Source organism: Dromiciops gliroides, chromosome 2, assembly GCF_019393635.1.
Source record: "Dromiciops gliroides isolate mDroGli1 chromosome 2, mDroGli1.pri, whole genome shotgun sequence".
Lineage (NCBI taxonomy): Eukaryota > Metazoa > Chordata > Mammalia > Microbiotheria > Microbiotheriidae > Dromiciops > Dromiciops gliroides.
Genome location: NC_057862.1, coordinates 239,508,611 through 239,535,433, shown reverse-complemented (window position 1 = coordinate 239,535,433; position 26,823 = coordinate 239,508,611). Strand labels below are relative to the sequence as shown.

The following is a 26,823-nucleotide window of genomic DNA, read 5'->3' as shown; positions in this document are numbered from 1 at the left end:
TGAGGCCATTCCAGTTCCCTAGGTTCTCAACCTGGGAATCATCTTTGACTCTTCTTTCTCTTTTGTCTGCCATGTTGGATCAGTGGCACTTCCTATCAAGTCTCCCTCCATACTATCTCTCCCATCTGTTACCTTCTCTCCAGTCATATGGTCATCAATCTAGTTAAGGTCCTTATCATCTCTTGCTTTGACTTTTTTGTAGCCCTCTTCTAGGTCTTTCTTCTAGTCTCTTCTCTCTTTTCTCCTCTCGCTTCTCCTCTTTCTCCATACTGTACAAAGCTGCCAAAACTATCTTCCTTAAGGCACAGATCTGACCCTGTTGATTTTTGTCTCTCCCCTGATTAAAAACCTTTAATATAGGCACTTTGAAGACAAAAATATAAACTCTTCTTCCTAGCATTTAAGAATCTCTGCAATGTTGCTTCAACTTACATTTATAGCTTTATTTCATATTACTCCTTTTCACACACTGTGTACCACACAGAGTGACTAATGTTCTCCAAACTTGACAATTCATCTCTTGCTTCTATGAAGCTGGCCTTGTCTTCCCCACATGCTTGTAATGCAGTTCCCCCTCACTTCTGCATATGAATCTTTCTGCATTATCTTCAATGATCAATGTTGGTGTCACCTTTCTCATGAAGACTTCTCCCCCACTTTCAGATCTTTCCTTTAGAATTCACTAATGCATTTATCCTGTGAAGTTGTATATATTATAGCAGTAGGGATGTATGTTTCCCCTTCCCAAAATGAAAACTCTATAAGGGCAGGGACTGAGTTTTATCAATTTATCCATAATCATTAATTAATTTAACCAAATTTTGTATCTACCACCTCCTTCCCCATTCCCACCACACTGGCGGAACACCTGGCAAAGTGTTCCACATACAGAGGGTGTTTAAGGAATGAATTGATGAATTGGTGATAATAATAATTAGCATTTATATAACACTTTAAGGTTTGCAAAGTGCTTTATATAACTCATTTTTAGTTAATAAATGGTGGCCCTTTCAATGGGTCTCAGAGGATTACTGGTAATTCTCTGCCTTAATGCACCTAGAATGTTCCTATGCATCCTAACTATACAGATTAAAGCATCTAATTAGAAAGTCAGATTTTTTGTTCTTTTTTTTTCAATTTGAAGACTCTTACATAACAACTTTTGTGTCCTGCTGTAAGATATTTGAAAAAGCTCTGCTCCATGGGACCAGGAAGAATTTCCCAAGCCACCTGATCATAAATATATAAGGAAAAGCAGTTTTGTCCTTTCCCCCACTCCCTTCCCTTCCTGAATTATCCAAGACCAAGAATTGATAATACTGATATGGGTGGCTTTCATGACATAATAATATGTATGAATATAATGACTTTTTAGTATGGTTTGTGGGGAAATAATGAGGAAATATGGTATAGTGAATGGTGTGCTGGATCTGAACTTAAGAAGCCCTAGGTTTCCCATCCCACCTCTGATACTTACTAACTGTGTGGCCATCAGCAAATTATTTAACCTTACTGAGCCCTAGGCAAGACTCTAAAACTATAAATTACAGATGGGCTGTGATCAAATGTAGAGGTTCCAACACTGTATGAAATCTGGCTATATTGAGAAAAGGAATAGAAAGCTCTTCAGTACTGGGAAAGCAAGCAGAAAGAAAACAAAATGAAGATGGGGGGGGGTTCATTAAATATCATCCCCAAGAAGTACACATTTGGTTCCTATGTTCTTTCTTCAAGGCTGTAATAATAATCACCACATATATGTATATATTTTAAGTATGCTTTTTTTTTAAGTGAGGCAATTGGGGTTAAGTGACTTGCCCAGGGTCACACAGCTAGTGTCAAGTGTCTGAGGCTGGATTTGAATTCAGGTCCTCCTGAATCCAGGGCCAGTGCTTTATCCACTGGGCCAACTAGCTGCCCCCTTAAGTATGCTTTATTAAAATGCTATTTTTAATATAAATGTATCATGTTGCTATACTTAGGAAAGAGACACTTTTCTAACAGGCATCACTTTACTGAGCAAAAGTATAGGCTGCTGGAGGCAGGTAGTGCAATGGATAAAACACCAGCCTTGGATTCAGGAGGACCTGAGTTCAAATCTGGATTGACACTTGCTAGCTGTGTGACCCTGGGCAAGTCACTTAACCCTCACTGCCCTGCAAAAAAAAGTATAGGCTGCTAATTGGTACACAACTCCAAATTTGTAAAATCTAAGCAAAAGTAGTTTACTTCTGAAAGGAACCTAAGGAACAGCTAAGATCAAGAGTAGCACATGAAGTTAATATGGTAATATGTCAACACAGAATCATGGAACAAATGTTGGAGTCATGAGGATTTTTTTAATAGTAATGGAAGAGTTTACGATGGGAATTCAGGATTAGGTGATCATCAGAAATTAAAGAAGAGTTATTTTTAAGAAGTTGAGATTTATTGTTCAGTGTACCTTATACAAGAAAAAGGAACTGGGTACCATATCACTGAAGGTTGTACAAAGTTAACATCTACCAGATATCTAGCAAGACATGATCCAGTGGCCATAATTATATTGCAGAAGCTTACTATCTTTCATAAACCAACGTACTACCATACATAAACCATACTACAAATACAGACTTCAAAATTATCCCTGAGAATTCAACAAATAAATTGTACTACAATCTGAGAATTACCATAGGCAAAACATGATCTGTCCAAACTTTTAATTGCTATGTTTCTATACATGTCAACATACTAAGTAAGCATAAATTCTAAGCTATATGGAATGAAAAGCTTTCAAAACTTAGAGACCTACTGGAAGAAATCAAATCTATATAGAAACAGGATGAAGTATATCTCATTTCTGTCATTCTGTCTCCTATCAGAGTTACCTTATTCTTTCCATGAATATGCAGAAGATAAGCTTATAGTCCAATAATTTTATTCAATCACAAAAAGAAGTTATGCTTTCCACATGTATAATAGTACAAAGAAAATTAAATATAAAATTTAAACATAATTAAATTTAAAATTAAGTGAAAAAAATAAATATAAAAAGTAATAATGGGAAGTGACTTGTCCAGTGCCATCTCTATCTAAACTCATCAAATAAGGTAAGCATGAGAGTATTAATAAAATAGCAATAATAATACGATCTTGCATCTAAACAGAACTACTGACTTGTTTAAAAGTACTCTCATGTACATTTTCTTACAAGCCTGTGAAAGTTAAATAGGACAAGTACCTATTTCTATATTACCAAAGGCAAGAACTGAGGTCACAGAGAAGTTTAAGTGAGCTTATTCAAAGTCACACCTAATTAGTACAGAACCAGGACACAAAATACAAATCTACTTATTCTTATCCTTTTCCAGGAAGCCACGGAAATTTTACTTGTTGTTTTCTATTGTTTTTCCAGTTCGTTTTGGTTTATGTCCAACATTTTGTGACCCCATGGCACCATACCACACCAGATCCTTCTAATTATTATCCTCTATTACCCAAGTCCTGTCCAAGCTCTGTTCCTTGCTTCCATGAAACTATCTATCCATCTTATCCCTGCCATCCTCTTTTCCTCTTGCCTTCAATCTTTTCCACATCATGATCTTTCCAATGAGTTCTGTCCTCTCATTATGTGGCCGAAGCATGTAATCTTTGGGTTTCAGTATTTGACCTTCCAGTGAATAATCTGAGTTAATTTCTTTAAGTATTGACTGATTTGATCTTCTGTAGTGCAAGATACTCTCAAAAGTTTTCTCTGGTACCACAATTCAAAAGCATTGATTCTGGTAGCAACTTAGCTTTTCTTATGGTCCAACTCTCACAACCGTACATTGCTACTGGAAAAACAATAGTTTTGACTATATGGACCTTTGGTGACAATATTATGTCTCTGCTTTTTAGTATGCTGTTCAGATTTACAATAGGTCTCCTTCCAAAAGCAAGAATCTTTTCATTTCATGTCTACAGTTGCCGTGTGCAGTGATCTTTGACCCCAAGAAATCTAATATTGCTTCCATTTCTTCTTTCTCTATTTGACAGAAAGCGATAGGACTAGATACTGAGATCTTCATTTTTTTTTAACATTAAACTTCAAGCCACCTTCATGCACTCTCCTCTTTCACCCTCATTAAGAGATTTCTTAATTCCTCTTCACTTCCTGCCATTAGAATGGTATCGTTTGCATAACTGAGATTGTTGATATTTCGACCAGCACCTTAATTCTGGCTTTTGATTAATCCAACATGGCATTTCACATGATGCTCTCTACATATAAGTTAAATAAATACTATGTATGTATGTGTATAGAGCCTCATCGTACTCCTTTTCCAACCTTGAACCAATCAGTTATTCCATGTTCAGATCTAACTCTTGCTTCTTAGCCTGCATACAGATTCCTCAGAAGACAAGATGATCTGGTACTTCCATCTCTTTGAGGACTTGCCACATTTTGTTGTGATCCACATAGTCAAAGGCTTTAGTGTCATCAATGAAGCAGAAGCAGATGGGTTTTTTTTTCTTCTGGAATTCCTTTTCTTTTTCCATAATCCACCAATGTTGGCAATTTGGTCCAATTTCCCCTGCCTCTTCAAAAACCCAACCTACTCTTCTGGTAATTCTTGGTTCACATATTGCTGAAGCCTATCTGCAGAATCTTAAGCAGAACCTGCTGGGATGTGAAATGATCAAAATTGTTTGGTAATTTGAACATTCTTTAGCATTGCCCTTCCTGATTCTATATCAGTAACACTTTCCTTCTTTCCTCAGCTATTTGTAAAGCTTTATCAGACAGCCAATATATCATACTGAAGCTAGAGTTTGTTTTACTGTTGTTGTTGAGAATATATGTGTGTGTGTGTGTGTGTGTAGATTCATAGATACATAGAAATATATAAATATGTAATAAAGGTAGGGATGCAAGATATTTGAGTAAAGAACAATTACCTTGAGTCCTTATTTTTTTCCCTTGTTCAGGCTCAAATTCATTTGCATACTATAGGAATTTCTAACCCCTGGTCATAGTTGTCTGAGACAGATAACTGTGTTCTAGCCCTAGTCATAGAACTTCAAAAGAGAATATTCAATACTAGTCTAGAGGTCCACTGCTTAGTTTTTCTTAGCTCAGTGTAGTGACTCATAGTCTCTAGATACATCTAAAAAGCTGTAAACCAGCCTTTATCAGGAAGAGGCTTTATAATCCCCACATTTTATCATAAAGGAGTTGAGATGACCTATAAGTGCTACTGAAGCAGTGCATTCCAAAAGTTGAAATGGGGAGTAATGCCCAGCTGTGACCACAAAACTAGTCAAATGACACACTCAGAACAGAACATTCAGTTGAGAGAAGCAAAAAATGGAACAGCCACTTTAGGCTCATAGCACAATATTATTTAAGATGGAGCATGTCAAGAGAAAGAAACACAATGACAAGACCCAAAGACATTTACAACCTCACAATGTGACAGTTGTGAATTGCCCATCCTATTTGTGCTGTGGCTACATTTGTTCTCTGTAAAACTGCTTCCATGCATGGTGCCTGTGCATTCTCACTAAGAGTAAAGAATGATTTGTAAGAAAGTATGACCCAAGTTTGTAAACTCTATTGCTATACTTCTTACCATGCTATTTAATTAAATGTCTTGCCTTTGAATGAATTGTGTCCTCTAACTGACTAATAAAAACAAGTACATTGATTGGGGCTCAAGAACTTTGTTTTTTAGCAGATAAGAAACATGCAAGGTACCCTGAGCATAGAGTTAGTTTTTGTCTACATATGCAAGGTAGCAGAAGCTAGAGGAGGAGAGAGAATTCCTCAGGTGCTAAACTCATAAATGTGACCACTTAGTGACATGCTTGAATTTTCATTTTGCTTTTAGATCTCTTCCAGTTCTGCATTTTGCATGTCCGTGAGTAAACAGTGATCTGTGATGGTGTCTATCATCTGCACATGGCTAAATTAATTAATTCAGTTTCTTAGAATGAGTGCTAATAAAGACAAAGTTACAGGTCCAAGCCCTATGCTAACAAATTGACTTCACAGATACAAATAACGACAATAATGGCCACCACCCTCAGTTTCTCTGCTACAGGCTAATGCCTTAAATGTGGTTACCTGCCTAGCAAATGTATACCTTTAGTCACAAGAGTACTGGGAAAGTTAGTATGAATGACTCAGTGCAAGCCACCATTACTGAGAAAATGGCCCAAACCATTTATCCTCATAGGGGATTATCTCACTATATGAAGTACATGTAGACTGTCATTTTAAAGTACTTTTAAAATGATTATTACTATCTATTGCTATATGAAAAAATGCTCTAAATCATTATTGATTAGAAAAATGCAAATTAAAACAACTCTGAGATACCACCTTACACATATCAGGTTGGCTAATATGACAAAAAAGGAAAATAATAAATGTTGGAGAACCTGTGGAAAAATTGGAACAACAATGCTTTGTTGGTGGTGCTGTGAACTGATCCAACCATTCTAGAGAGCAATTTGGAACTATGCCCAAAGGGCTATGGGACTGTTCATACCCTTCATACCCTTTGACCCAGTGGTACCACTGCTAGGTCTGTATCCCAAAGAGATCATAGAAGAGGGAAAAGGATCCACATGTACAAAAATATTTATAGCAGGTCTCTTTGTGATGGCAAAGAATTGGAAATGAAGGAATGCCCATCAACTGGGGAATGGCTAAACAAGTTATGGTATATGAATGTAATGGAATACTATTGTTCTGTAAGAAACGATGAGAGGAGTTATGGGAAACCTGGAAGGACTTACATGAACTGATGCTAACTGAGAGGAGCAGAGCCAGGAGAACATTGTACACAGTAACAGAAACATTTTGAGATGAACAATGGTGATAGACTTAGCTCTTCTCAGCATTTTCAAAGAACTCATGATAGAAAATGTTCTCAACGTCCAAAAAAAAGAACTGTGGATTATGAATGCAAATTGGACCATACTGTTTCTACTTTGGGGCTGGTTTTTTCCCCTTCTTTTTTGAGTTTTTCCCCTTGTGCTCTAATTCTTCTTTCACATTCTGACTAATGCAGAAATATGTTTAATGTGATTGCACATATATAACCTATATCAGATTGCTTTCCATCTTGGGTAGGAGGGAGGGAAGGGAGGGTGGGAGAAAAATTTGCAACTAAAAATCCTATGAAAACAAATGTTGAAAACTATCCTTACATATAACTGGAAAATTATAAAATGTTTTGATTAAAAAAATAAAATAAAATTATTTTTACTGCTCCCTTTCAAATAGTCTTTAAAAAGAACCCTTTCTTATCTATTCCTTCAAACTGATATACTGCCATGTACCCAAATTCCCTAAAGAACAACAGATTGAGAAAGAAGATCCACAGCACTAAGGGGGAGAGATAGGAGGGACCAGGATGAAAAACCTCTGTTAACACAAAAAGGGAAAGACTTGCCCTAGGAAAAGACTGCGTTAGAAGTATTCCCTCCTACCAGCAGCATGGAGATCCAAAGGATGGAGAGAGAGCAAAATGAAAAACACTGAGGACTCTTATTGGTGTTCTAGTATAGCATCATCATTGAATATATAATAACAATGATTTATAAAACACTTTAAAGCTTACAAAATTCTTTATGTCTGTTACCTCGTTTGAGTCTCATAACAACTCAGTGAAGTAGGTATAACAAGTATTGTTTTCCCCATAAAGCAGATAAAAAAACAAAGACTAAGAAAAATAAAATTATTTATACGTTGTCACACAGCTAGTAAGGTATTAGTAATAAATTTGAATCCAGGTCTCCCTTACTTCAAATCTGACGCTTTAACTCCTATTCCATGCTGCTTCTCACTATTTACTCACCATAGTCCCACTCCAAACCCAATCCTTAACTGAACAAAAAATTGCATATGATTATTAACTGCTTAATGTACAGACTGGGCATACTTTTTATAGGACACCTAGTTAGTACAATAAATAGAGTTCTGGACCTATAGTCACAATTACAAATTCAAATCTGACTACAAACACTTACTAGCTGAGTGATTCTGGGAAAGTCACTTATCCTCAATTTGCCTCAGTTTCCTCATCTGTAAAAACAAATGGGGATAATTGTACCTACCTCCCAGAGTTGTTGTGAAGATAAAACAAGATAGCATTTGGAAAGATCTTTGTAAGCCTTAAAGCACTATATTAATGCTAGGTATTTTTTTTTGAAATATGACCTTGATTCCAAGCCTTCCAAGTAACAGAAAATTACCTGTAAGAAGCTGGAGAATTTGTAAGAACAACACAAACAGTTAAGTACTCTATGTCTTTTCTCATCTTTCAACATCAAAACCTACCCATATGGTTCTTTTCCATTTAAGACCTTAGTCAGGGGAATCTTTAAAAGCCAAAACCCTGTCTGAGTTTGGCTCTCAAAATCCATCTGTTTCTCTTGCTTTGTGTTGTTGTTTTGTTCTGATCATAGGTTATCAATTATCAATCCTAAGATGAATGAGTTCAGGCTTAGAAGTGGCCTCATGAATTTAAAGGTTCAGAAGTTTTAGGTCTCTCAGGTAGGGCTGACTGGTGATGGGGAAATTTCTGCATCACAGACAAAGATGAAAAGCCCAAGACCTGGCCTGGCTAAACAGTAGACATAGACTTTGAGGTTGACAGTGCAGAGACAAGGTGAAATGCAACAATGTCCATTCAGCAGTTCCCTGAACTGTTTTGTGTTCTGATGAGGTTTAAGTACCAACTTTCCTAGGGAATAATAAGCTAAGTTACTGAATCCTGTTTTTAGTCTTTTTGTCAGTGCATACTTATTAGCAGTTTGTTTTTAGCATTTCCTTTGTAGGTAGGAAATGAATACCTGTCCCATTTCTGGTTTATATTTTACATTCAATACCTTTCTACTCCTTTATAGGGGAGTCATTAAATATGATTAAATCCTAAGCTTTAAGCAGATCATCATGGGGTGCTCAGGTAGGCATCAAATTAACCAGAGAGTGTGAAAAAAGGAGTCTCACCCCTTTCATTTAGAGGCTAGTCTCTCTTGAGACTGAATGAAATCCAGGCCATGTGGATAGGTCTAGAACAGAGGATTCCCTCCCTGGAAAGGAAATAAGTGCAGTACTCCAGCCCCTTGTACCCAGTGGAGGATTTCTTTTTATCATTAAGCATGTTATTTTGCTTAGAAACACTTAAATTTCTAGCAGGCAAATGAAAAAATCTTGGCACAAAATCTGTGTGGGACAGAAGCACTCCTTTCTGTTATTACAATTAAAAACATTTCTTTGTGGAACACCCTGAAAAAATGTCCCCCACTCCTTGTTTGTAACAGAGGATAAACTTCTCTCCGTTTATTATGAGGTCAGTATATGTCATCAATGTTTCTATCTATTCACAATACACTACAGTCTGGTGCTATTTGTCATTATTCACCGACTATCTATAATCAGGGTCCCACTGAGTACTAAATCTGTAAAAAGAAACAGATATATGAGCAGAAACACCATCCAGACAGCAAATGATAAACGGATTCACCCACTATAATATGATTCCCTCTGGCCTTCGCTTCCTCCATGCCTCTGCTTTGCCTCCAGGAATAGAAAAACTTACCTGAGCTCGGCGGAAGACAAAAGCTTCTGGAATTACATTATAGAGGGTTAATCCATTTATCAGTTGCTATTTGAATTGTTTAACCAGTTTCTAAGTCATTGATTTTCATCTTCATGAAGGCAGACAATTCTCTGCAAGAATAAGAGAAGGCATTTGCTACTTGGACTTCATAGTAAAACAGACTCCAAAGAGTTGGTCCTTGGACTTCATAGTAAAACAGACTCCAAAGAGTTGGTCAAGGACCATTGACTTCAGGTTCATTTTTCTCTTCTTTACCATCTAATGGTAAAACTTTTCGTTATTATTGTCCAGCTGTGTCCAAATCTTTGTGACTCCATATGGGGTTTTCTTGGCAAAGATACTAGAGTGGTCTACCATTTCCTTCTCCAGTGAATTAAAGCAAACAGAAGTTAAGTGACTTGCCCAGGGTCACACAGCTAGGAAGTGTCTGAAACCAGATTTAAACTCAGGCCTTCCTGAGTCCAAGGCCAGCACTCTATCCACTGAGCTACCCAGCTGCATCCAAGACATTTCAGCATATGGAATTACTTTGCAAATAATTTCCAGAAATAATTAGATACACAAAATTTTATTCTATCAGAAGCATATTCATTGGTCTAACTCACAATGCCACTTCCTCCCCACAGAAGCATTATCACTTCTTTCTGCAGGTATCCTAGGGAAGCTCCAGTATTTGCCTACAGCAAATAAACAAAGTTCCCCAGCTGAAAGCTTCTTGTCCTAATATATAGACATTTTCCATCTTCACCCTCAACTTCTTGATATGCCATAAATACTGTACTAGATGCAGAGCATCAGACCAGCTATCTTGCTCCTCTGACCCAAGTTACATCATCTGTAAAATGATGTTGTGGGGGGCAGCTATATGGCGCAGTGGATAGAACACTGGCCCTGGAGTCAGGAGGACCTGAGTTCAAATCTGGCCTCAGACACTTGACACTCACTAGCTGTGTGACTTAACCCCAAGCAAGTCACTTAACCCCAAATGCCTCACCAAAAAAAAAAAGTATTTGAAAATGATGTTGTGGGTTGGATGATCTCTAAGGGATAAAATTCTATTCTATATTCTATCTACAACATTGGTTGCAGAAAGACTAAAACGTGTAGAAGCATTATTTTCTGACCATACCTTTGTTGTTGTTTAGTCATTTTTCTGTCATATCTTGACTTTTCATGACCCTTTGGTGAAGTTTTCTTGGCAAAAATATTGTAGTGGTTTGCCATTTCCTTCTCCAGCTCTTTTGACAAATGAGAAAACTGAAGCAAACAAGATTAAGTGACTTGCCCAGGGTCACATAGCTAGTAAGAGTATGAGACTGGATTTGAACTAAAGAAAATGAGTCTTCTTGACTCTAGGCCTGGGGTTTTATCCACTGTACCACATAGCTTCCTGACCACACTATACATGCATACATATATACATGTATGTATGTATGTGGATGGATGGATGGAGTGGCATACACATGCATATACATACACACACACAAATATAGAAAATAGTTTCTGCTGGAAATCAGCTGGATTTAAACAATTTGTTAGAAAGACTAAAGTGATGCCATTATCATTTTTATTATTGTCATTATCATCAATTGACATTTATCTAGCACTTAGTGTTTGCAAAACATAGTATATACATTATCTCAATTGATCCTCACTACAATCCTGGGAAGGGAAGCTAAATGACACAGCAGCTAAGGCACCAGACTGGAGCCAGGGAGACCTGAGTTCAGATCCAATCTCAGACACTTACCAGCTATTTGACCCTGGGCAAGTCACTTAACCCTGTTTGCCTCCATTTCCTCATTTGAAATGAGCTGAGAGGGAAACAGCAAACCTGTGCAGTATCTCTGTGAAGAAAACTCCAAAGGAGGTCACAGAGAATAGGACATAACTAAAACAACTTAACAACAACAACAACAACAATCCCATGAGGTAGGTAATATTATTGTGGTCATTTAATAGAGGAAGTATACTGAGGCAGAGAGAAGTTATATAACTTGTCCAGGATCTCAGTCAGAATTCAAATTCAGATCTTCCTAAGTCCAAGGCCAGTACTCTATCCACTCTACCACACTATAGTTCTATGCTTATTGATTGGTGATTATAGGAATTTTCCACCTAAAATTGCTGCCTATCATGCAATTATATATTCTTTATGGTTCTCTTTGATAACCTAAACCCTGATGACTCCTTTTCAAAGAATTCAGAGATTTCCAGGAGCTAGTATTGAAATTTTGTAAGTTAGTCTCATATCACAGGTAGAGTGGCATATTATGAGCCTGCTTCTTTGTAGAGGAAATTGGGCCCTAACTTATAACATGCAAGGACTGAAATGGTGTCTAAATGGCAGTATACAGTTTACTAGATTTGGTATTTGTGTTGCTGATCGATGTTCACAAGCTATGATCATGTAGGAGATACAAGGCAATTGTTGATAAAAGAAAAAGTGAGCCTTGAGAATTTGCATACCCAATTCACTCAAAGAGAGAACCCTAGGGGACTTGCATTATCATTAGCATTCTTAATCTCATTATTATTTATTATTATTATTGAAAATAGACAACACGAACAAGAAAAAACACCATTCGCCAGAAATACAAATAAGACCAATCTAGCAAAAAGAAGGAAGAAAAAAGTTCCAAATGGATCAGTGTTATAGAGTAGAAAAATAGGCCCATCTTATTTTAGTTTATATGCTATTTCTTCCATTTGATTGCAAGTTCCTTGAGTACAGGCACCCAGTCTAATTCATCTTTCTATTTCCATGCTGTCCCCAGCACAAAGGCTTGCATATAGGCATATCTGGCATAGCAAGTTGGAAATTATATTAGTTTTTACTCTCTGAAGACAAGCAATGTACAATACCATTGCAGAAATTAATTGTAAGTATGTTCCGCAGAGCTCCAGGTTCCATAAAGCTATTCAATAGTCAATTGCCAGTCTGATTGTCTTTCTTCAAACTGGGCACTGTCAGACTTGTGCCATTCAGAAGTAGTGGGAGGGATGCCTTGCTGCTCAAACCCCTGTGGGTCCTGCCACATGCCTCCAGAGCCAGAGTCTAATAGAAACAGAGCTGAGCCTCCACAAACTTCTAGCCTAGGGAAACAGGACTCAGAATCAAAGATTGGATTCTTCCTTTCCATGTATACAAATACCAACATGCATCATAAGCAACCAGCAGAAGCCAGGACCTCCTGCCAGCCCCCCGCCCCATACCCTAAAACTATTCCCTGGCTGGCTACGTGTCTGACATCAAACCACAGCTTTGGTTCAAAGATTGTCTTTCACCTGGCTTGCTTATTTAGGGTCTGTGGCCCTTGGAGGCAGCTGCCGGTACCTAGAGGAGACGTGCCTCCGTTCGTCCCTCTCATTTGTTCCCCCCGCCGCTGACAGCTCTCATCCCTCCACAGGTCTGACATGTTTCTATGGCAACCAGAATCCTGGGCTCTGGCTGCCTCTGGTCTTGCCACCTGTTATTACTTCATCTCTCAAGTGTAAAGAATTCTAGCCTGCCGCCACTTTGCTGTGCAAAGCACATCTTGGGAAGACGAGAAACAACAAAAGGAGATGGGGAAAGGAAGGGAAGGAACCTGTCTTCCCAAAAGGAGAGTGAATCCCATAGCAAGACCCATGCTACTATGTGATGAGCCCACTGTGGCTAAGGGTGAATATGGCTTCTCATAGAACAAGTGAGACAGAGCCAGCTGGAGACCATACCCACCTCCTGCTATCTTCTTCTACCCAGCATTTAATGAGGGAAGTGGGAGGGATAGAAGGGAAAAGGGAGGGGTGGGGGAGGAGAGCAGACAGCTGCAGAGATCAGTGCAGGACAGATATGGAGCAAAGCAGAGAGAGGGTTAAAAGTGACACAATAAAGACTGTGGGGATAGCTGAATCAGAGGGCAAGTTGAACATCAAAGCCTGGGGAGAAACGGCCTTTATTCTTATATTCTGGAGCTTCCTGGTCTTTATATATTTACTCATATAAATTATCCCTAGGCTTAATGCCTCTTTATCAACTTATAAAAAAATAAACTTGATAGTTCCTAAAAATAAAAATGTTGGGTTTCAATTCAAGCATATAAGCTGGGACCTTAGTCTTCAAAAAGAAGATATGGACAGGGACCAGTGACATAGATGAAGAGAATATGCATCAGCCACATCTCTCCTTTATGATATCAAATTCCTTGAGGATAAGAACCACCTTTTTTCATAGGCTCTATTCTGTTGTCCCACAACACTTAATACATTTTGGGCACTAAAACATGAATTGGTCACAGTAACTAAAGGGTCTGAAAATGGCCTCTTTAAAACATGGTTAAAGGCCCTGAGATTAGGGAGTCTAAGCAAAGGTGTCAAAATCATGGACCCAAAGAAGCAGCCCACAAAGCTGAACCAGATTAAAATGTAATTGGGAAATGTTTGGCAAAATGAATAAAAATAAAATGCAACGTAGATATGTTCATTTGTGGTTGTCTAAGACAACATGTAGCCTGTAGGAATCAGTTTCTATTTGACTATGACAGCAGTATTGTAGAGAAAGCTGAGGAACGATTTAATAGTAGTCTTCAAGCATAAGAATGGGATTGGTGAGTGGTAGTTTTTTACATTCACTATGGACAAAACAAGAGAGAACAGACTTACAAGGAAGTGGGATATGATGAAAAGAAGGCTAGTTTTAGAGTCAAAGGACCTGGATTCAAATCTTACCTCTATCACTTGCTACATCAGTAAGCTTTACTTCTCTGGATTTCATCTGAGTTTCCGCATCTGTAAAATGAGGGGATTAAACTAGATGGCCTCTAAAGTCCCTTCTAGCTCAAAAAATCTATAATATTATAAAAATGGAGCTAACTCTTAGGCATTTAGGTGAAGCAATGGACAGAGTGCTGGACTTGGAGCCAGAAAGAACTGAGTTCAAATCCTCCTAAAATCTTTTGAGCAAGTCACTTAATCTCTCAGCCTCAGTGTCCTCATCTGTAAAAATGAAAATGATAATAGCACCTTCCTGATATAATTGTTGGGAATACCAAATGAAATAACAATACATAAAGTACTTTGTAAATGTTTGTCATAGTTATTAAATTACATAAAATTTTAAGCTTTATAAAGCACTTTACAACCTATTTGTACAAAAATATTTATAGCAGCTCTTTTTGCGGTGGCTAAGAATTGGAAATCAAAGGAATGCCCATCAATTGGGGAATGGCTAAACAAACTGTATATGATGGTGATGGAATATTACTGTGAAATGACAAATAGAATGATTTCAGAAAGGCCTGGAAAGACTTGTATGAACTAATGTATAGTGAAGAGAACAGAACCAGGAGAACATTGTGCACAATGACAGAAATATTGTTTGATGAAAAACTGTGAAGGACTTAACTATTCTCAGCAATGCAATGATCCAAGACAATCCCAAAGGATTAATGATAAAGCACACTATCTGCCTCCAACAAAAAAACTGATATTGATTGAACATGGACTGAAGCATGCTATTTTTCACTCTTTCATTTTTTGCTTTTATTCAAGTTTTCTTGTACAAAATTATTAATATGATAATGTTTCACATAATTGTACATATATAACCTATATCTGCTTACTGCCTCGGGGAGGGGGGAAGGGAGGGAGGAAAGGAAGGAAGAATAGAATTTGGAACTCAAAACTTTAAATAAAAAATGTTTATTATTAATTAAAAGGAAAAACTACATGAAAAAAGAAACAAAAATAAAAAAGCATCTTACATAGATTAAGTATGGTAAAGTTATATGATTATTTCCATTTTACAGATGATGAAAATAAGATTGAGAGGCTAGGTGCCTTGCCCAGAGTCACACACCTAGTAAGTATCCAAGGCAGGATTCAGAGTTAGGTCTTCCTAATTAAATCCAGTTCTTTATCTATTGTACCACCTAGCTGCCATAATTTGTTGTTCAATTGTTTTTCAGTTGTGTCCAACTCTTCATGACTGCATTTGGAGTTTTCTTGGCAAAGATACTAGAGCGGTTTGCCATTTCCTTCTACAGTTCATTTTACATATGAGGAAACTGAGGCAAACAAGATGAAGTGATTTGCCCAAGGTTACATAGTTGCAAGTGTGTAAGGCCAGATTTGAACTCAGGAAGATGAGTCTTCCTGACTCCAGGCCCAGTACTCTATCCACTGCACCCCATACCTGTCCCAGCTGCTATAGTAGTCCTTATGATAATGTATCCATATCTATATCCACACCATACATAAATCATAAGATCACACAGTTAGAAAAGGAAGGTTAGATCTTTGAGGTCATTTAGTTCAATCCTCACATTTTACAGATAAGGAAACTGAGGCCCAGAGAAGTAAAGTCATTTATACACAGTAAGTGGCACAGTCAGAATTTTAAACCCAGGTCTTGAAATTCCAAGACCCACTTCCTATAGTACTGCATCAAGGATTTGACACTAGAAAAAAAAATGATTGAAATGAAGGCTAGAATATGCTGAATATTACAAAATAATAGTTAGGAGGGAATTTAGAGTGCATCTAGTACAACCCCCTTATTTTACAGAGGAGTTAAGTGGTTTACATTTGTACAGTCCATTGGCCATTACTGGAACACACCCCATTCTTAACTTAGCCTGTCAAGATCCTTCTCTTACTTTAAGGTCTAGTCTAATGCAGATGGTTTCTTCTTTGTGAAGCCTTCCCTGATTTTTCTCCCTGAAAGCAATCTCTCTCACTCTCTTCCAGTTTTCCCACTTCACCCTGTCTAGCACCCACCAAACCACTCTTCCTTGAACAATATCCATTTATACATTTCTCATATCCCTCCCCTCTCTACCCCTAGGCAGAGAATGAACTTCTTTAAGTCAGAATTTCTCCCATTTTTTTCTTCTTTTTATCCCCAAGATCTACCACAATGCCTTGCACATGACAAGCATGAAACACCTGTTGAATTGATGTGTCCATGGTCACACAGTTAGTGAATGACACAGTCAGGGTGGAAGCAGTAGTCTTCTGAGCACTTCTTTTTTTCTGATATTATTATAATAATGCATACATATAACAAATTTGGAAAATAAATAATATATGGCAGTGCTTTAAAGAAAAACATTTTGGAATCAGTTTCAACTGTGAAAAAATCTAGAGCATATAACTGAATGAATATGAAACAATTCCTTCCAAAAGGGGATAATTTAGCTTTCTTCATTAATCACATGAAACTAACCTCATTACTGACATGATTTTATGTATAACTGCCACCTCACATCTGTCTAAATTTCACATATATCTGTATGACTTTCTGAAGTAAACGGTGAGATTAACAATTTTTGAACAATGGAATAATTAATATTTTGGACTCATTTATTCTATAAGTAAAATGACTAATCATTTACTTTTTAATAATGGAAGTCAACTAAAAAAGTTTTTGAAGTGCTTTTAGGTATTTCACTGTTCATGAAAAAGAATTAAATTTCAATTTATCTAATATCTAAATTAAGATTGCATATATTTTCACTTCCTTAGAGGGAAAAATCTCTAGCCTATACAATTTATAAATTTATAAATTGGGAAACCATCTGAATATATAATGAAACGCTATTTAACAGCAAACAATTTCCAGATTCTTTTACCTGTAATGCCATCTTGCTTTCACTTCTGTCTTATGATAGAAATAATGTATTTCTTCTCCTTATTGGTATCCATCTTTTAAAGAAATGGAGTGGTACAGTGGAAAGAGGGTTGAAGAGAAGAAGGTCAATGCACCTGGGTTCATTTCCCATCTTGGATTTGTGTGGTTTTGGCTAAGTCACTTACTCTCTGTGGGTCTCCATTTCTCATCTGTAACATGATAATCTCTAGTCTCTTGGAGCTCTAAATGTAGGACCCAATAAAAAGTTGTTTGAAAACAAAGAAAAAATACCTTTTAATATCTGGGATAGTTTGGATATTGGCATATCTAAAGACAAAAGGATGAAGTAGATGACCTCTTAAAGTCCTTTTCAGACCTATTTATTCTATGATGTTTACAGTAATGTTGAAGAATATGCAGCAATTGTTTAATACCTAATCTGAAGCAAAAAGTAACTTAACCTTCAAACTGTATATCTTCTAGTTTATGAGACTTCTGGCACTGGGGTGGGGGAGGAGAAATCTTCCAAGCAGAGGCCCATATTGGGAGAATAGTATAAACTATGTCTAGCAAAGGCAGTTGTGTTCCAACTAGGTCCTATACCTGTACTCTCTAATTAGCTGTGCATCCAGTTTTTTGAATACAGTAGTTACTGTCCACAAGTAGAGTGCTGAAATGATAGGGGGAAGGATTGCTCATCCTGGGAATAGATTTGAGATGATGGTAGGGGTGGGGGGACAAGTCTACCTTCTACCCTGAATACATTTGCCTTTGACTATTTCCCCCCTAACATAGGGCCATAAGAATTGTTATGCAAATTCAGATCTATGTTCCATTCAATTCAATAAGTATTTATTAAATACCTACTATGTGTTATTGTACTATTTAGGCACTAGGCCAAAAAAAAAAGAAAACCCAGCCTTCAAAGGGTATATGTTATACTAGGGGAAAAACAATATGTATATAGATAAGTAAATACTAAGTCCTTTCAACCTAGGATTTCATTTCTAACCAAATGACATATCAAGAAAAGGCATGGATATCTTGCTTAAAGACAAATATTTGTTATATGTCCATTCATTTACCTAATGCTTTCAATATCCTTATTGCCTCACCTGAACCTTACAATAACTTCCTAATTAATCTTTCTGCCTCACTTGTCTCTCCATTCCAATCTATCCTCCACAAACCTACTAAAACGATTTTTCTAAAGTAGAGGTCTGGCCACATTACTCCCCTCCTCAATAAACTCCAATGGCTCCCTAATGCCTTTAGGATTTTTAAAAATCTCTTTTGCTTGGCTTTTAATACCCTTCACTACCTGGCCCCAACTTGCCTTTCTAATTTCATTATACCCCACTCTTCTTCCCATACTCCACAGTTCAGTCATATTGATTTTCTTGTTGCTCTTCACAGGATACTCTATTTTCCCTCTCTGCCTTCATTGCCACCCATGCCTGAAATGCATTCCCGTGTCACCTCTGCTTATGGAATCCCTCATTTCTCTTAAGATTCAATACAATCACCACCTTTGGCAAATGAATATGTGGTAAGGGACAGTAAGAAACTCTGAGGTTAATGAACCTAGGAGACCAGAAAGGTGATGATACCTTCAAGAGAAATTTTAAAAGTTCAGAAGAGAAGAAGCTTTCAGAGAAGAAAATAATGAGATCTGTTTTGGACACTATGAGCTTGAGATCACTGTGGTCTATCCAATTTGAAATGTCCAATAGGCAGTTGGTGATGTGGGACTTGAGCTCAGGTTATAAAGAACTTGAAACTAACTGCAAAGGGGCAACTAGGTGGCAAAGTAGATAGAGCACCAGTCTTGGAGACAGGAAGGCCTGAGTTCAAATCTGGCCTCAAACACTTACTTACTAAGCTGTGTGACCCTGTGCAAGTCACTTAACTCCTATTACCTCCCTGCCAAGGAAGGAAGGAAGGTAGGAAGGAAAAAAGGAAGGAAGAAAGGAAGGAAGCAAGCAAGCAAGGAAAGAGGGAAGTAAAGAAGGAAGGAACAAACAAATGAATGAAGGAAGGAAGGAAGAATTTAACTGCATAGAAATTATAATTGAACTAATGGGAGGTGATGAAGTTATTAAGTGAAGGTAAGAGATGAGAAGAGGGTCCAGAACAGAGCTTTGTCATATACTCACAGTTAGGGGCCATGATAGAAATAATGAACTAGCAAAGGAGACCTAGAAGGAGCAGTCACACAGGTAAAAGGAGAGCCAGGATAGCATAGTGTTTTATGTGCGCGCACGCACACGCATGCGCGCACACACACACACACACACACACACACACAAAAGGCAACAAAGAGGAGGTAGGAGGATCAATAGTGTTAAAGGGTACAGAGAAATCAAGATGGATGAGAACTGAGAAAGGGTCAATAAATTTAGCAATTAAAATCATTGGTAACTTTGGGGAAAGCAGTTATAATTGATTGATGAGATAAGAAGTTAAACTGCAGAAGAGTTAGAAGTGAATGAGAGGAGAGGAAATAGAAACCATGAAGATAGACAGCTTATTCTAGGAATTTAGCTGAATAAAGAAGAGATATAAAATGATAACTTCATAACCCTATTGGAGGTTTTAACTGGGCATGTCTAGCAGAAGCAGGGAAGGAACTAATAGATAAGGAGAGGGGCAGCTAGGTGGCGCAGTGGATAGAGCACCAGCCCTGGAGTCAGGAGTACCTGAGTTCAAATCCGGCCTCAGACACTTAATACTTACTAGCTGTGTGACCTTGGGCAAGTCACTTAACCCCAATTGCCTCACTAAAAAAAAAATAGGTAAGGAGAAACTAAAGATCAGTAAGGGAAGTGATTGAGGGGTTGATCTACTAGAAAAGACAGGAAAGTAAATGTAGTAAGCCCAAAGGTATGTATATAGAGCTAGTTTTGGCAAAAAGAAGGGCAACCCCATTCTTAAAGATTAGTGCAGAAAGAGAGTGAGGGATAATGTCAAGAGAAGTTGAGATGAAGAAAAATGGAAAAGTGAGAGCTGACAGCAAATGCCACCATTTTCTCAATAAAGTATGAGTCAAAGTCCTAAAATGAGAGAGTGCGGGAGGGGAAGGATAGGAGATTTGGAATAGCCTTGGTAGAGTGTAGGGCAGAGAATCAACTTAAGATAATTAAAAGGATTTCCCTTCTGTAGTGAGAGCCCAGATTAGATTATATAAATTTATTGGGGGTTAGGGTATCTAGTCAGTTCAGTCACATGACTTTTTACAACTCCATTGAGTAGCATCTGGGGAGAAGAGGAAGGATGTTGAGGGAATAACCCAGGTCCCAGCTTCCCTCTGGGGGCCCAACCCATGGGTGTGAGTGCCAAATTAGGAGAATAGATGAGAAAGGGGGAGAGGGAGGAGAGCACTACATCAGATGATGTTCAAATCCATTGCTGTGTATCAGTTACCTTGAAAGACAATGTAGTTTAGTGGATTGAACATTGTCATGGAGTTAAAAGACAAGAGTTAAAATAATTGCTGGGCTATGTCCCTAATTTGGGACCTTAGGCAAGTCACTTCACCTCTTTAAGACTCAGTTGCTTCATATGCAATTATATTATCTAATCTCAAAAAATTGTTGTAAGGAAATTTCAGGCTTTCAAATTCAATGTAAATATGTGCTATTGTTATTATGACCCTAACATTAACATAGAATCCTCAAGATTTCTACATGCTCAGGTTAAGTCATTCAGCACTCTCTCTTCCTTGAGTTGCATTGACTCCAGGTTGAGTTTTTTTTTTAAATATTTTCTAGACATCTAATAATGATACCACTTAGATCATAACATTACAAAATCAGGGATAAGTAAGAGCCCTTTTTCTTAGCTTGTCAAAAGGTAAAATCCATAGAAGAAACAAATGAAATTGACTATCTTTTCTCATTTAACATAAAAAAGTGTATTCCTGGCCAGGTTATATTACTGCTCTGGTACCAATGTGAAATTGAAGCCCAAACCACAGCCAAGACTGGACTACTCTGATAATTTGTACTGAAGTGTTTACATACCAGCTCATATTGCATTTTGGTTCATGCAGTGGGAAAGGTTACATTTTATAAGGGGACACTGTTATAGTGTGATGGAAAGAACTTGGCCCTGGAGTCAAGAGATCCAAGTTCAGTCCCTGACAGTCACTAATTTGTGCTGTGACCTTGGACAAGTTATTTTACTTCTCTGGGCCTTGGTTTCTTTGAATCAAAAAAGAAGGTATTATCCTAGAGATGATGTCTAAGGTCTCTTCCAACTCTTATATTCTGTGATTAAAAAATCAAGGGCAAAGAGCCAAACTTCTAATTATTTGCTGCCTCCTCCTGTACCCAAAGCTATTTTCCCATCATCACTTTCCAAAAGGAGCAGATAAAACAGACTAAAGAGATGAGAAGGAAAAGAGAGCTAGAAAAAGAAGACAAAAACCTTTCCCAATCCTCCTTAGCACTAGTGCCTTCCATCTGAGATGATCTCAAACTTGCATGTGTGTACACACACATATGTATGTGCATGTATACACACATGTATATACACACATACATAGATGTATACATATTGTACATTTATACATAGACATAGGTATACTTGTACATAGCTGTTTGTATGTTGCCCCTCCCATAGAATATATGTTCTTTGAGGACAGGCACTCTCCTTTACCTTTCTCTATATCTCCAGAGCTTAGCACTTAGTGGTATTGCTGGGTTGAAGAGTATGCATGGTTTTACAGCACCTTGGCCATAGTTCCAAATTGCTCTACAGAATGTTTGAATCAGTTTACAACTTTACCAAGAGTGTATCAATGTCTCATTTTTCCCACATCTCCTAAAACATTTGTCATTTTCCCCTGCTGTCCTATTATCCAATCCAAAACAACTATGAGAATTGTTTTGACCTGAATCTCTCCAGTCAATAGTGAGTTAGAGCACTCTTTTTCATATGGCTATAGGTGGCTTTGATTATTTTATCTGAAGACTTCATGTCTTTTGATCACCTTTCAATTGGGGAATGCAGAGCTCAGCACAGTAAACAATAAATGCTTGTTGACTTGGCTTAAAAACAGAAACACAGAGAGATTCAGAGGATACACACACACACACACACACACACACACACCTTTGACCTCTGGTTTTTGTATTCAAGTCTCAACTCATTTATGAATTAAAGTGAGTTTGTGGGTTTCAGCCAGAGTTCTTAATAGAGATTGTAGCCATAACATCACAAACAGCTAATGTTAGTAAAGTGCTCTGAAGATTAAACATGGTATAAATAGTTAATTACCATTAAGGAGACATTGAGTAATTTGTTTAGTTGGTAATTTTGTCTAAGCTATGGCCAGTGGCTATGATGGTGTTAGACCATAAGGCACAGTTAAAGAGCACCAGCAGAATTCCATTTGATTCAACTCCACTTAACAAACATTTTATAGAGTGGTGGATCAGAGGAATAGGTTAGGTACACAAAACACAGTAGTAAATGAATATGGCAATCTCCTGTTTGATAAACCCAAAGACTCTAGCCTCCAGGATAAAAACTCTCTATTTGACAAAAACTGCTGGGAAAACTGGAAAATAGTATGGCAGAAACCAGGCATAGGCCAACATCTTACACCATATACCAAAGTAAAGTCAAAATGGGTACATGATCTAGACATAAAGAGTGATACCATAGGTAAATTAGAAAGGAAAGGAATCATTTACTTGTCAGATCTATGGAAAGGGGAAGAATTTATTACTAAGATGAGATAGAGAACATTATGAAATGCAAAATGGATCATTTTTATTACATTAAATTAAAAAGGTTTTAGACAAATAAAACCAATGCACACAAGATGAGGAGGAAAGCAGAAAGCTGGGAAACAATTTTTAGAGCTAGTGCTTCTGATAAAGGACTAATTTCCAAAATATATAGAAAACTGAATCAAATCTTTAAAAGTACAAGTCATTCTCCAATCGAGAAATGGTCAAAGGATATGAATAGACAGTTTTCAGATGAAGAAATTAAAGTTATATACAGCCATATGAAATAATGTTCTCAATCACTACTGATTAGAGAAACATTAAACTTCTCTGAGGTACCACCTCACACCTATCCAATTGGCTAATATGACAAAAAAGTAAAATGATGAATGTTGAAGATATAGGAAAACTGGAACACTAATGCGTTGTTGCGAACTGATCCAACCATTCTGGAAAGCAATTTGGAACCATGACCAAAAAGCTATAAAACTGTGTATGTCCTTTTTTCCAGCAATATCACTACAAGGTCTATATCCTAAAGAGATTATAAAAAAGGGGGAAAGGACCTATATATACAAAAATATTTCTAGCTGCTCTTTTTGTCATGGCAAAGAATTGGAAATTGAGGGGATGTCCATCAACTGCAGAATGGCTAAACAAGTTGTGGTATATGAATGTAATAGAATAGTATTGTGCTATAAGAAATGATGAACAGGCAGATTTCAGAAAAACCTGTAAAGACATACATGAACTGATGCTGAGTGAAATGAGAAGAACCAAGAGAACATTGTACAGTAACAACAACATTGTGCGATGATCAACTCTGATAGACTTAGCTCTCCTCAGCAATACAATGATCCACAACAATGCTAAAAGACTCATGATGGAAAATGCTCTTCACATCCAGAAAAAGAACTATGGAGTCTGAATGCAGATTGAAGCATACTGTTTTCACTTTTTCGTTCTTTGTTTGTTTCTTCTTTTTTGTGGGTTTTTTTTCTTTTGTTCTGATTCTTCTCTCACAACATGACTAATGTGGAAATATGTTTAACATGATTGGTTTTTTGTTCTGTTTTGTTTTGGGGGTTTTTTTGTATCATGATTGTAATGTATAACCTATATCAGATTGCTTGCTGGCTTCAGGAAGGGGAAGGGAAGGGAGGGAGGGAGAAAAATTGGAACTAGAAATCTTAAAATGAATGTTGAAAACTATCTTTACATGTAATTATAAAAATAAAATACTATTAAAAACATTTTATTCTATGCCAGTCATGGCCTAGCTGAGGGATACAAAGATAAAACAAGGCCCTGGCCCTGTTCTCAAAAAGCTTATGGACCAGTAGGAAGAAGAGGACAAGTCAGAGATGACTAAGGTTTGTTTGTTGTGGTTTTTTTGGTTTTTTGGTAAGGCAGTTAGGTTTAAGTGACTTGCTCAGAGTCACACATCTAGTAAGTGTCAAGTGTCTGAGGTCGGATTTGAACTCAGGTCCTCCTGAATCCAGGGCCAGTGCTTTATCCACTGCACCACCTAGCTGCCCCAATAACTAAGTTTTAATAGGAAAAGTTCAAACAGAGTACATGAGGCATTTGAGAAAGGAGAAATGGACCCATAATGCATACAGGTAGAATGAAAGAATTAAGAAAAAATATTTATCAAAAAAACAAGAAAAAGAAAAAATATTTATCAAATACTTACTATGTGCAAAGTCTTGTTCTAGCACTGAAGATACAAATGGAAGAGCACAGCTAGTCCCTGTTCTCAAAATTTTCACATTGTTTTAGAGGAGATAACATATACAGGGTGTCCCAATAGTCTTAGTGTTGTTTGAAGGTACTAACATTTAAAACCACCATAAAGGAAGTTTCAGCTGCAAGTCAGATGGAAAGGTCCCATGGCCCCTAGGGCACAACAGTGAAGCAAATGATAATGCATCTTCTTTATTTTATCTCCACTGATAAAATCATACCTGCTTCTGCTGTTAAACCACTGGATAGTGCCCAAGATTTGGGGTGTCAAGGACTTTCTTATCTTGGTATTTGGTAGCTATGGTTGTAAGAATAGTGGTAGCTTGAGGATCTGCAGGGCCAGTTACTAAGTTACCAAAGGGCTTGGTTCCAGGGGGCTGGGACAAAAGCAGAGCTACTGGCTTGGGGGGACTGACATTCCCCAGTATTCTTGAGTATTCTTGCCCATCTTTGTCAGTTTATCAGTAGTTGGTGGTGGTGGTAGTGGTGAGGATAGCGACCCCTTCTCTTTTTTTTAACTTTAAAAAAAATTTTTCTCAATTACATGTAAAGATATTTTTGAGTTCCACATTTTTCTCCCAACCCTCCCTTCCCTCACACCTCCCAAGGTCAGCAAGCAATTTGACATAGGTTATACATTACTATCATATTTCCACATTAAACATAGCCAAAGGGGAAAAACACAAGAAAGAATAAACAAGGACAATAACAAAAAAGCAACAACAAAAGTCAAAATAGTATGTTTCCGTCTACATTGACTCCATAGTTCTTTTTCTGAATGTGGAGAGCATTTTCCACCATAAGTCCTTTGACATTCTTTACAGGGAATACTCCCATCAATGACAGATTTGGATGTGTAAATAGAGGAGTTTATATTTATTTTAGAGGTACAGGTCCTGTATGGTGAGCAACAAATCTGGGATTGTGCAGTCAGCCACTAGTGCAAAGTCAGTCTGAGTGACCCCATGACATGTTGTTTTTTCCCCTTCAGTTAGACTGTAAACTCCTTTAGGGCAGAGACAATTTTTTGCCTCTTTTTGTACCGCCTAGTGCTTAGTACAGTTCCTGTCATAGAGAAGAAGCTTAAAAAATATTTAATGACTGACATCCTGAGTAGTGAGTGCCACAGCAGAGTTCTGTCCCTGCTTTTATTCAACATTTTTTTCGAATTTTTTCTTCAACATTTTTATCAGCGATTTGGTTGAAGACATAAATGGCATGTTCATCAAATTTATCAATGTCACTAAATCAGATTGGAACACGTTGGATAACATAGACAAGATCCAAACAAAACAAAGCAAGAAAGATTAACAGGAAAGAACAATGGGACAAACCTGACAAAAGGGAATTTAATAGGGATGAATCCCATGTCCTATACTTGGATTAATATAACTGCATTATATTAGAATCAAATAAGGGCTGGGTTTGGAATGGGAAAAGTCATGGTGGTTAGTAAACTGAAAGCTCAGTGTGAATCAACAGTGATGTAACTGTCAAAGCATTCAATACCATTTTCAGCAGCATTAACAGAAACATACTCTCCATAACCAGGGAGTTTCAGAGGGCCCACTGTTTCCTGTCCTGGTTAAGTCACATTTAGAATATTATATAACTGAATATAGTTCTTGGCACCACATTTTAAAAAGAATGACATTAGCGAGCTACAACATGAACTTAGGAAAGTGACCCAAGTAGGAAGGGAGACTCAAAACCATCCTGTTCAAGTATTGATAGAAGCAGCAGTTCTCAAACATTTTGGATCTCAGGACCCCTTCACACTCTTAAAAATTGTTGAAGGTCCCAAAGAGTTTTTGTTTATCTGGGCTATATCTATTGATGTTTTGTTGTTCAATCATTTCACTAGTGCCCGACTCTCTATGACCCCATTTGGGATTTTCTTGGAGAGATACTAGAGTCGTTTACCATTTCTTTCTCCAGGTATTTTTACAGATGAGGAAATTGAGGGAAACAGGATGAAGTGACTTGCCCGGGGTCACACAGCTAGTAAGTATCTAAGTCCAGATTTGAACTCATGAAGATGAATCTTCCTGACTCTAGGCTTGGCACTTTATCCACTGTGCCACCTAGCTGCCCTATTAATATTTTTTGCCCCATTAATATTTACCATAGT

General features: G+C 37.4%; 1 protein-coding gene across 3 annotated transcripts in view; it reads right to left on the bottom strand.

Moving 5' to 3' along the window:
* DPF3 (double PHD fingers 3) overlaps window positions 1-26,823 on the bottom strand; it is a 413,835-nt gene that overhangs the window by 71,715 nt on the left and 315,297 nt on the right. The window contains exon 9 of one of the 3 annotated variants that reach the window (XM_043989941.1): window positions 14,307-14,366. The exons of the other annotated variants lie outside the window; for them this stretch is intronic. Coding sequence (XP_043845876.1) covers window positions 14,307-14,366 — 60 coding nt within the window. The remainder of the gene's footprint in view (window positions 1-14,306; window positions 14,367-26,823) is intronic. 3 annotated transcript variants of the gene reach the window in all.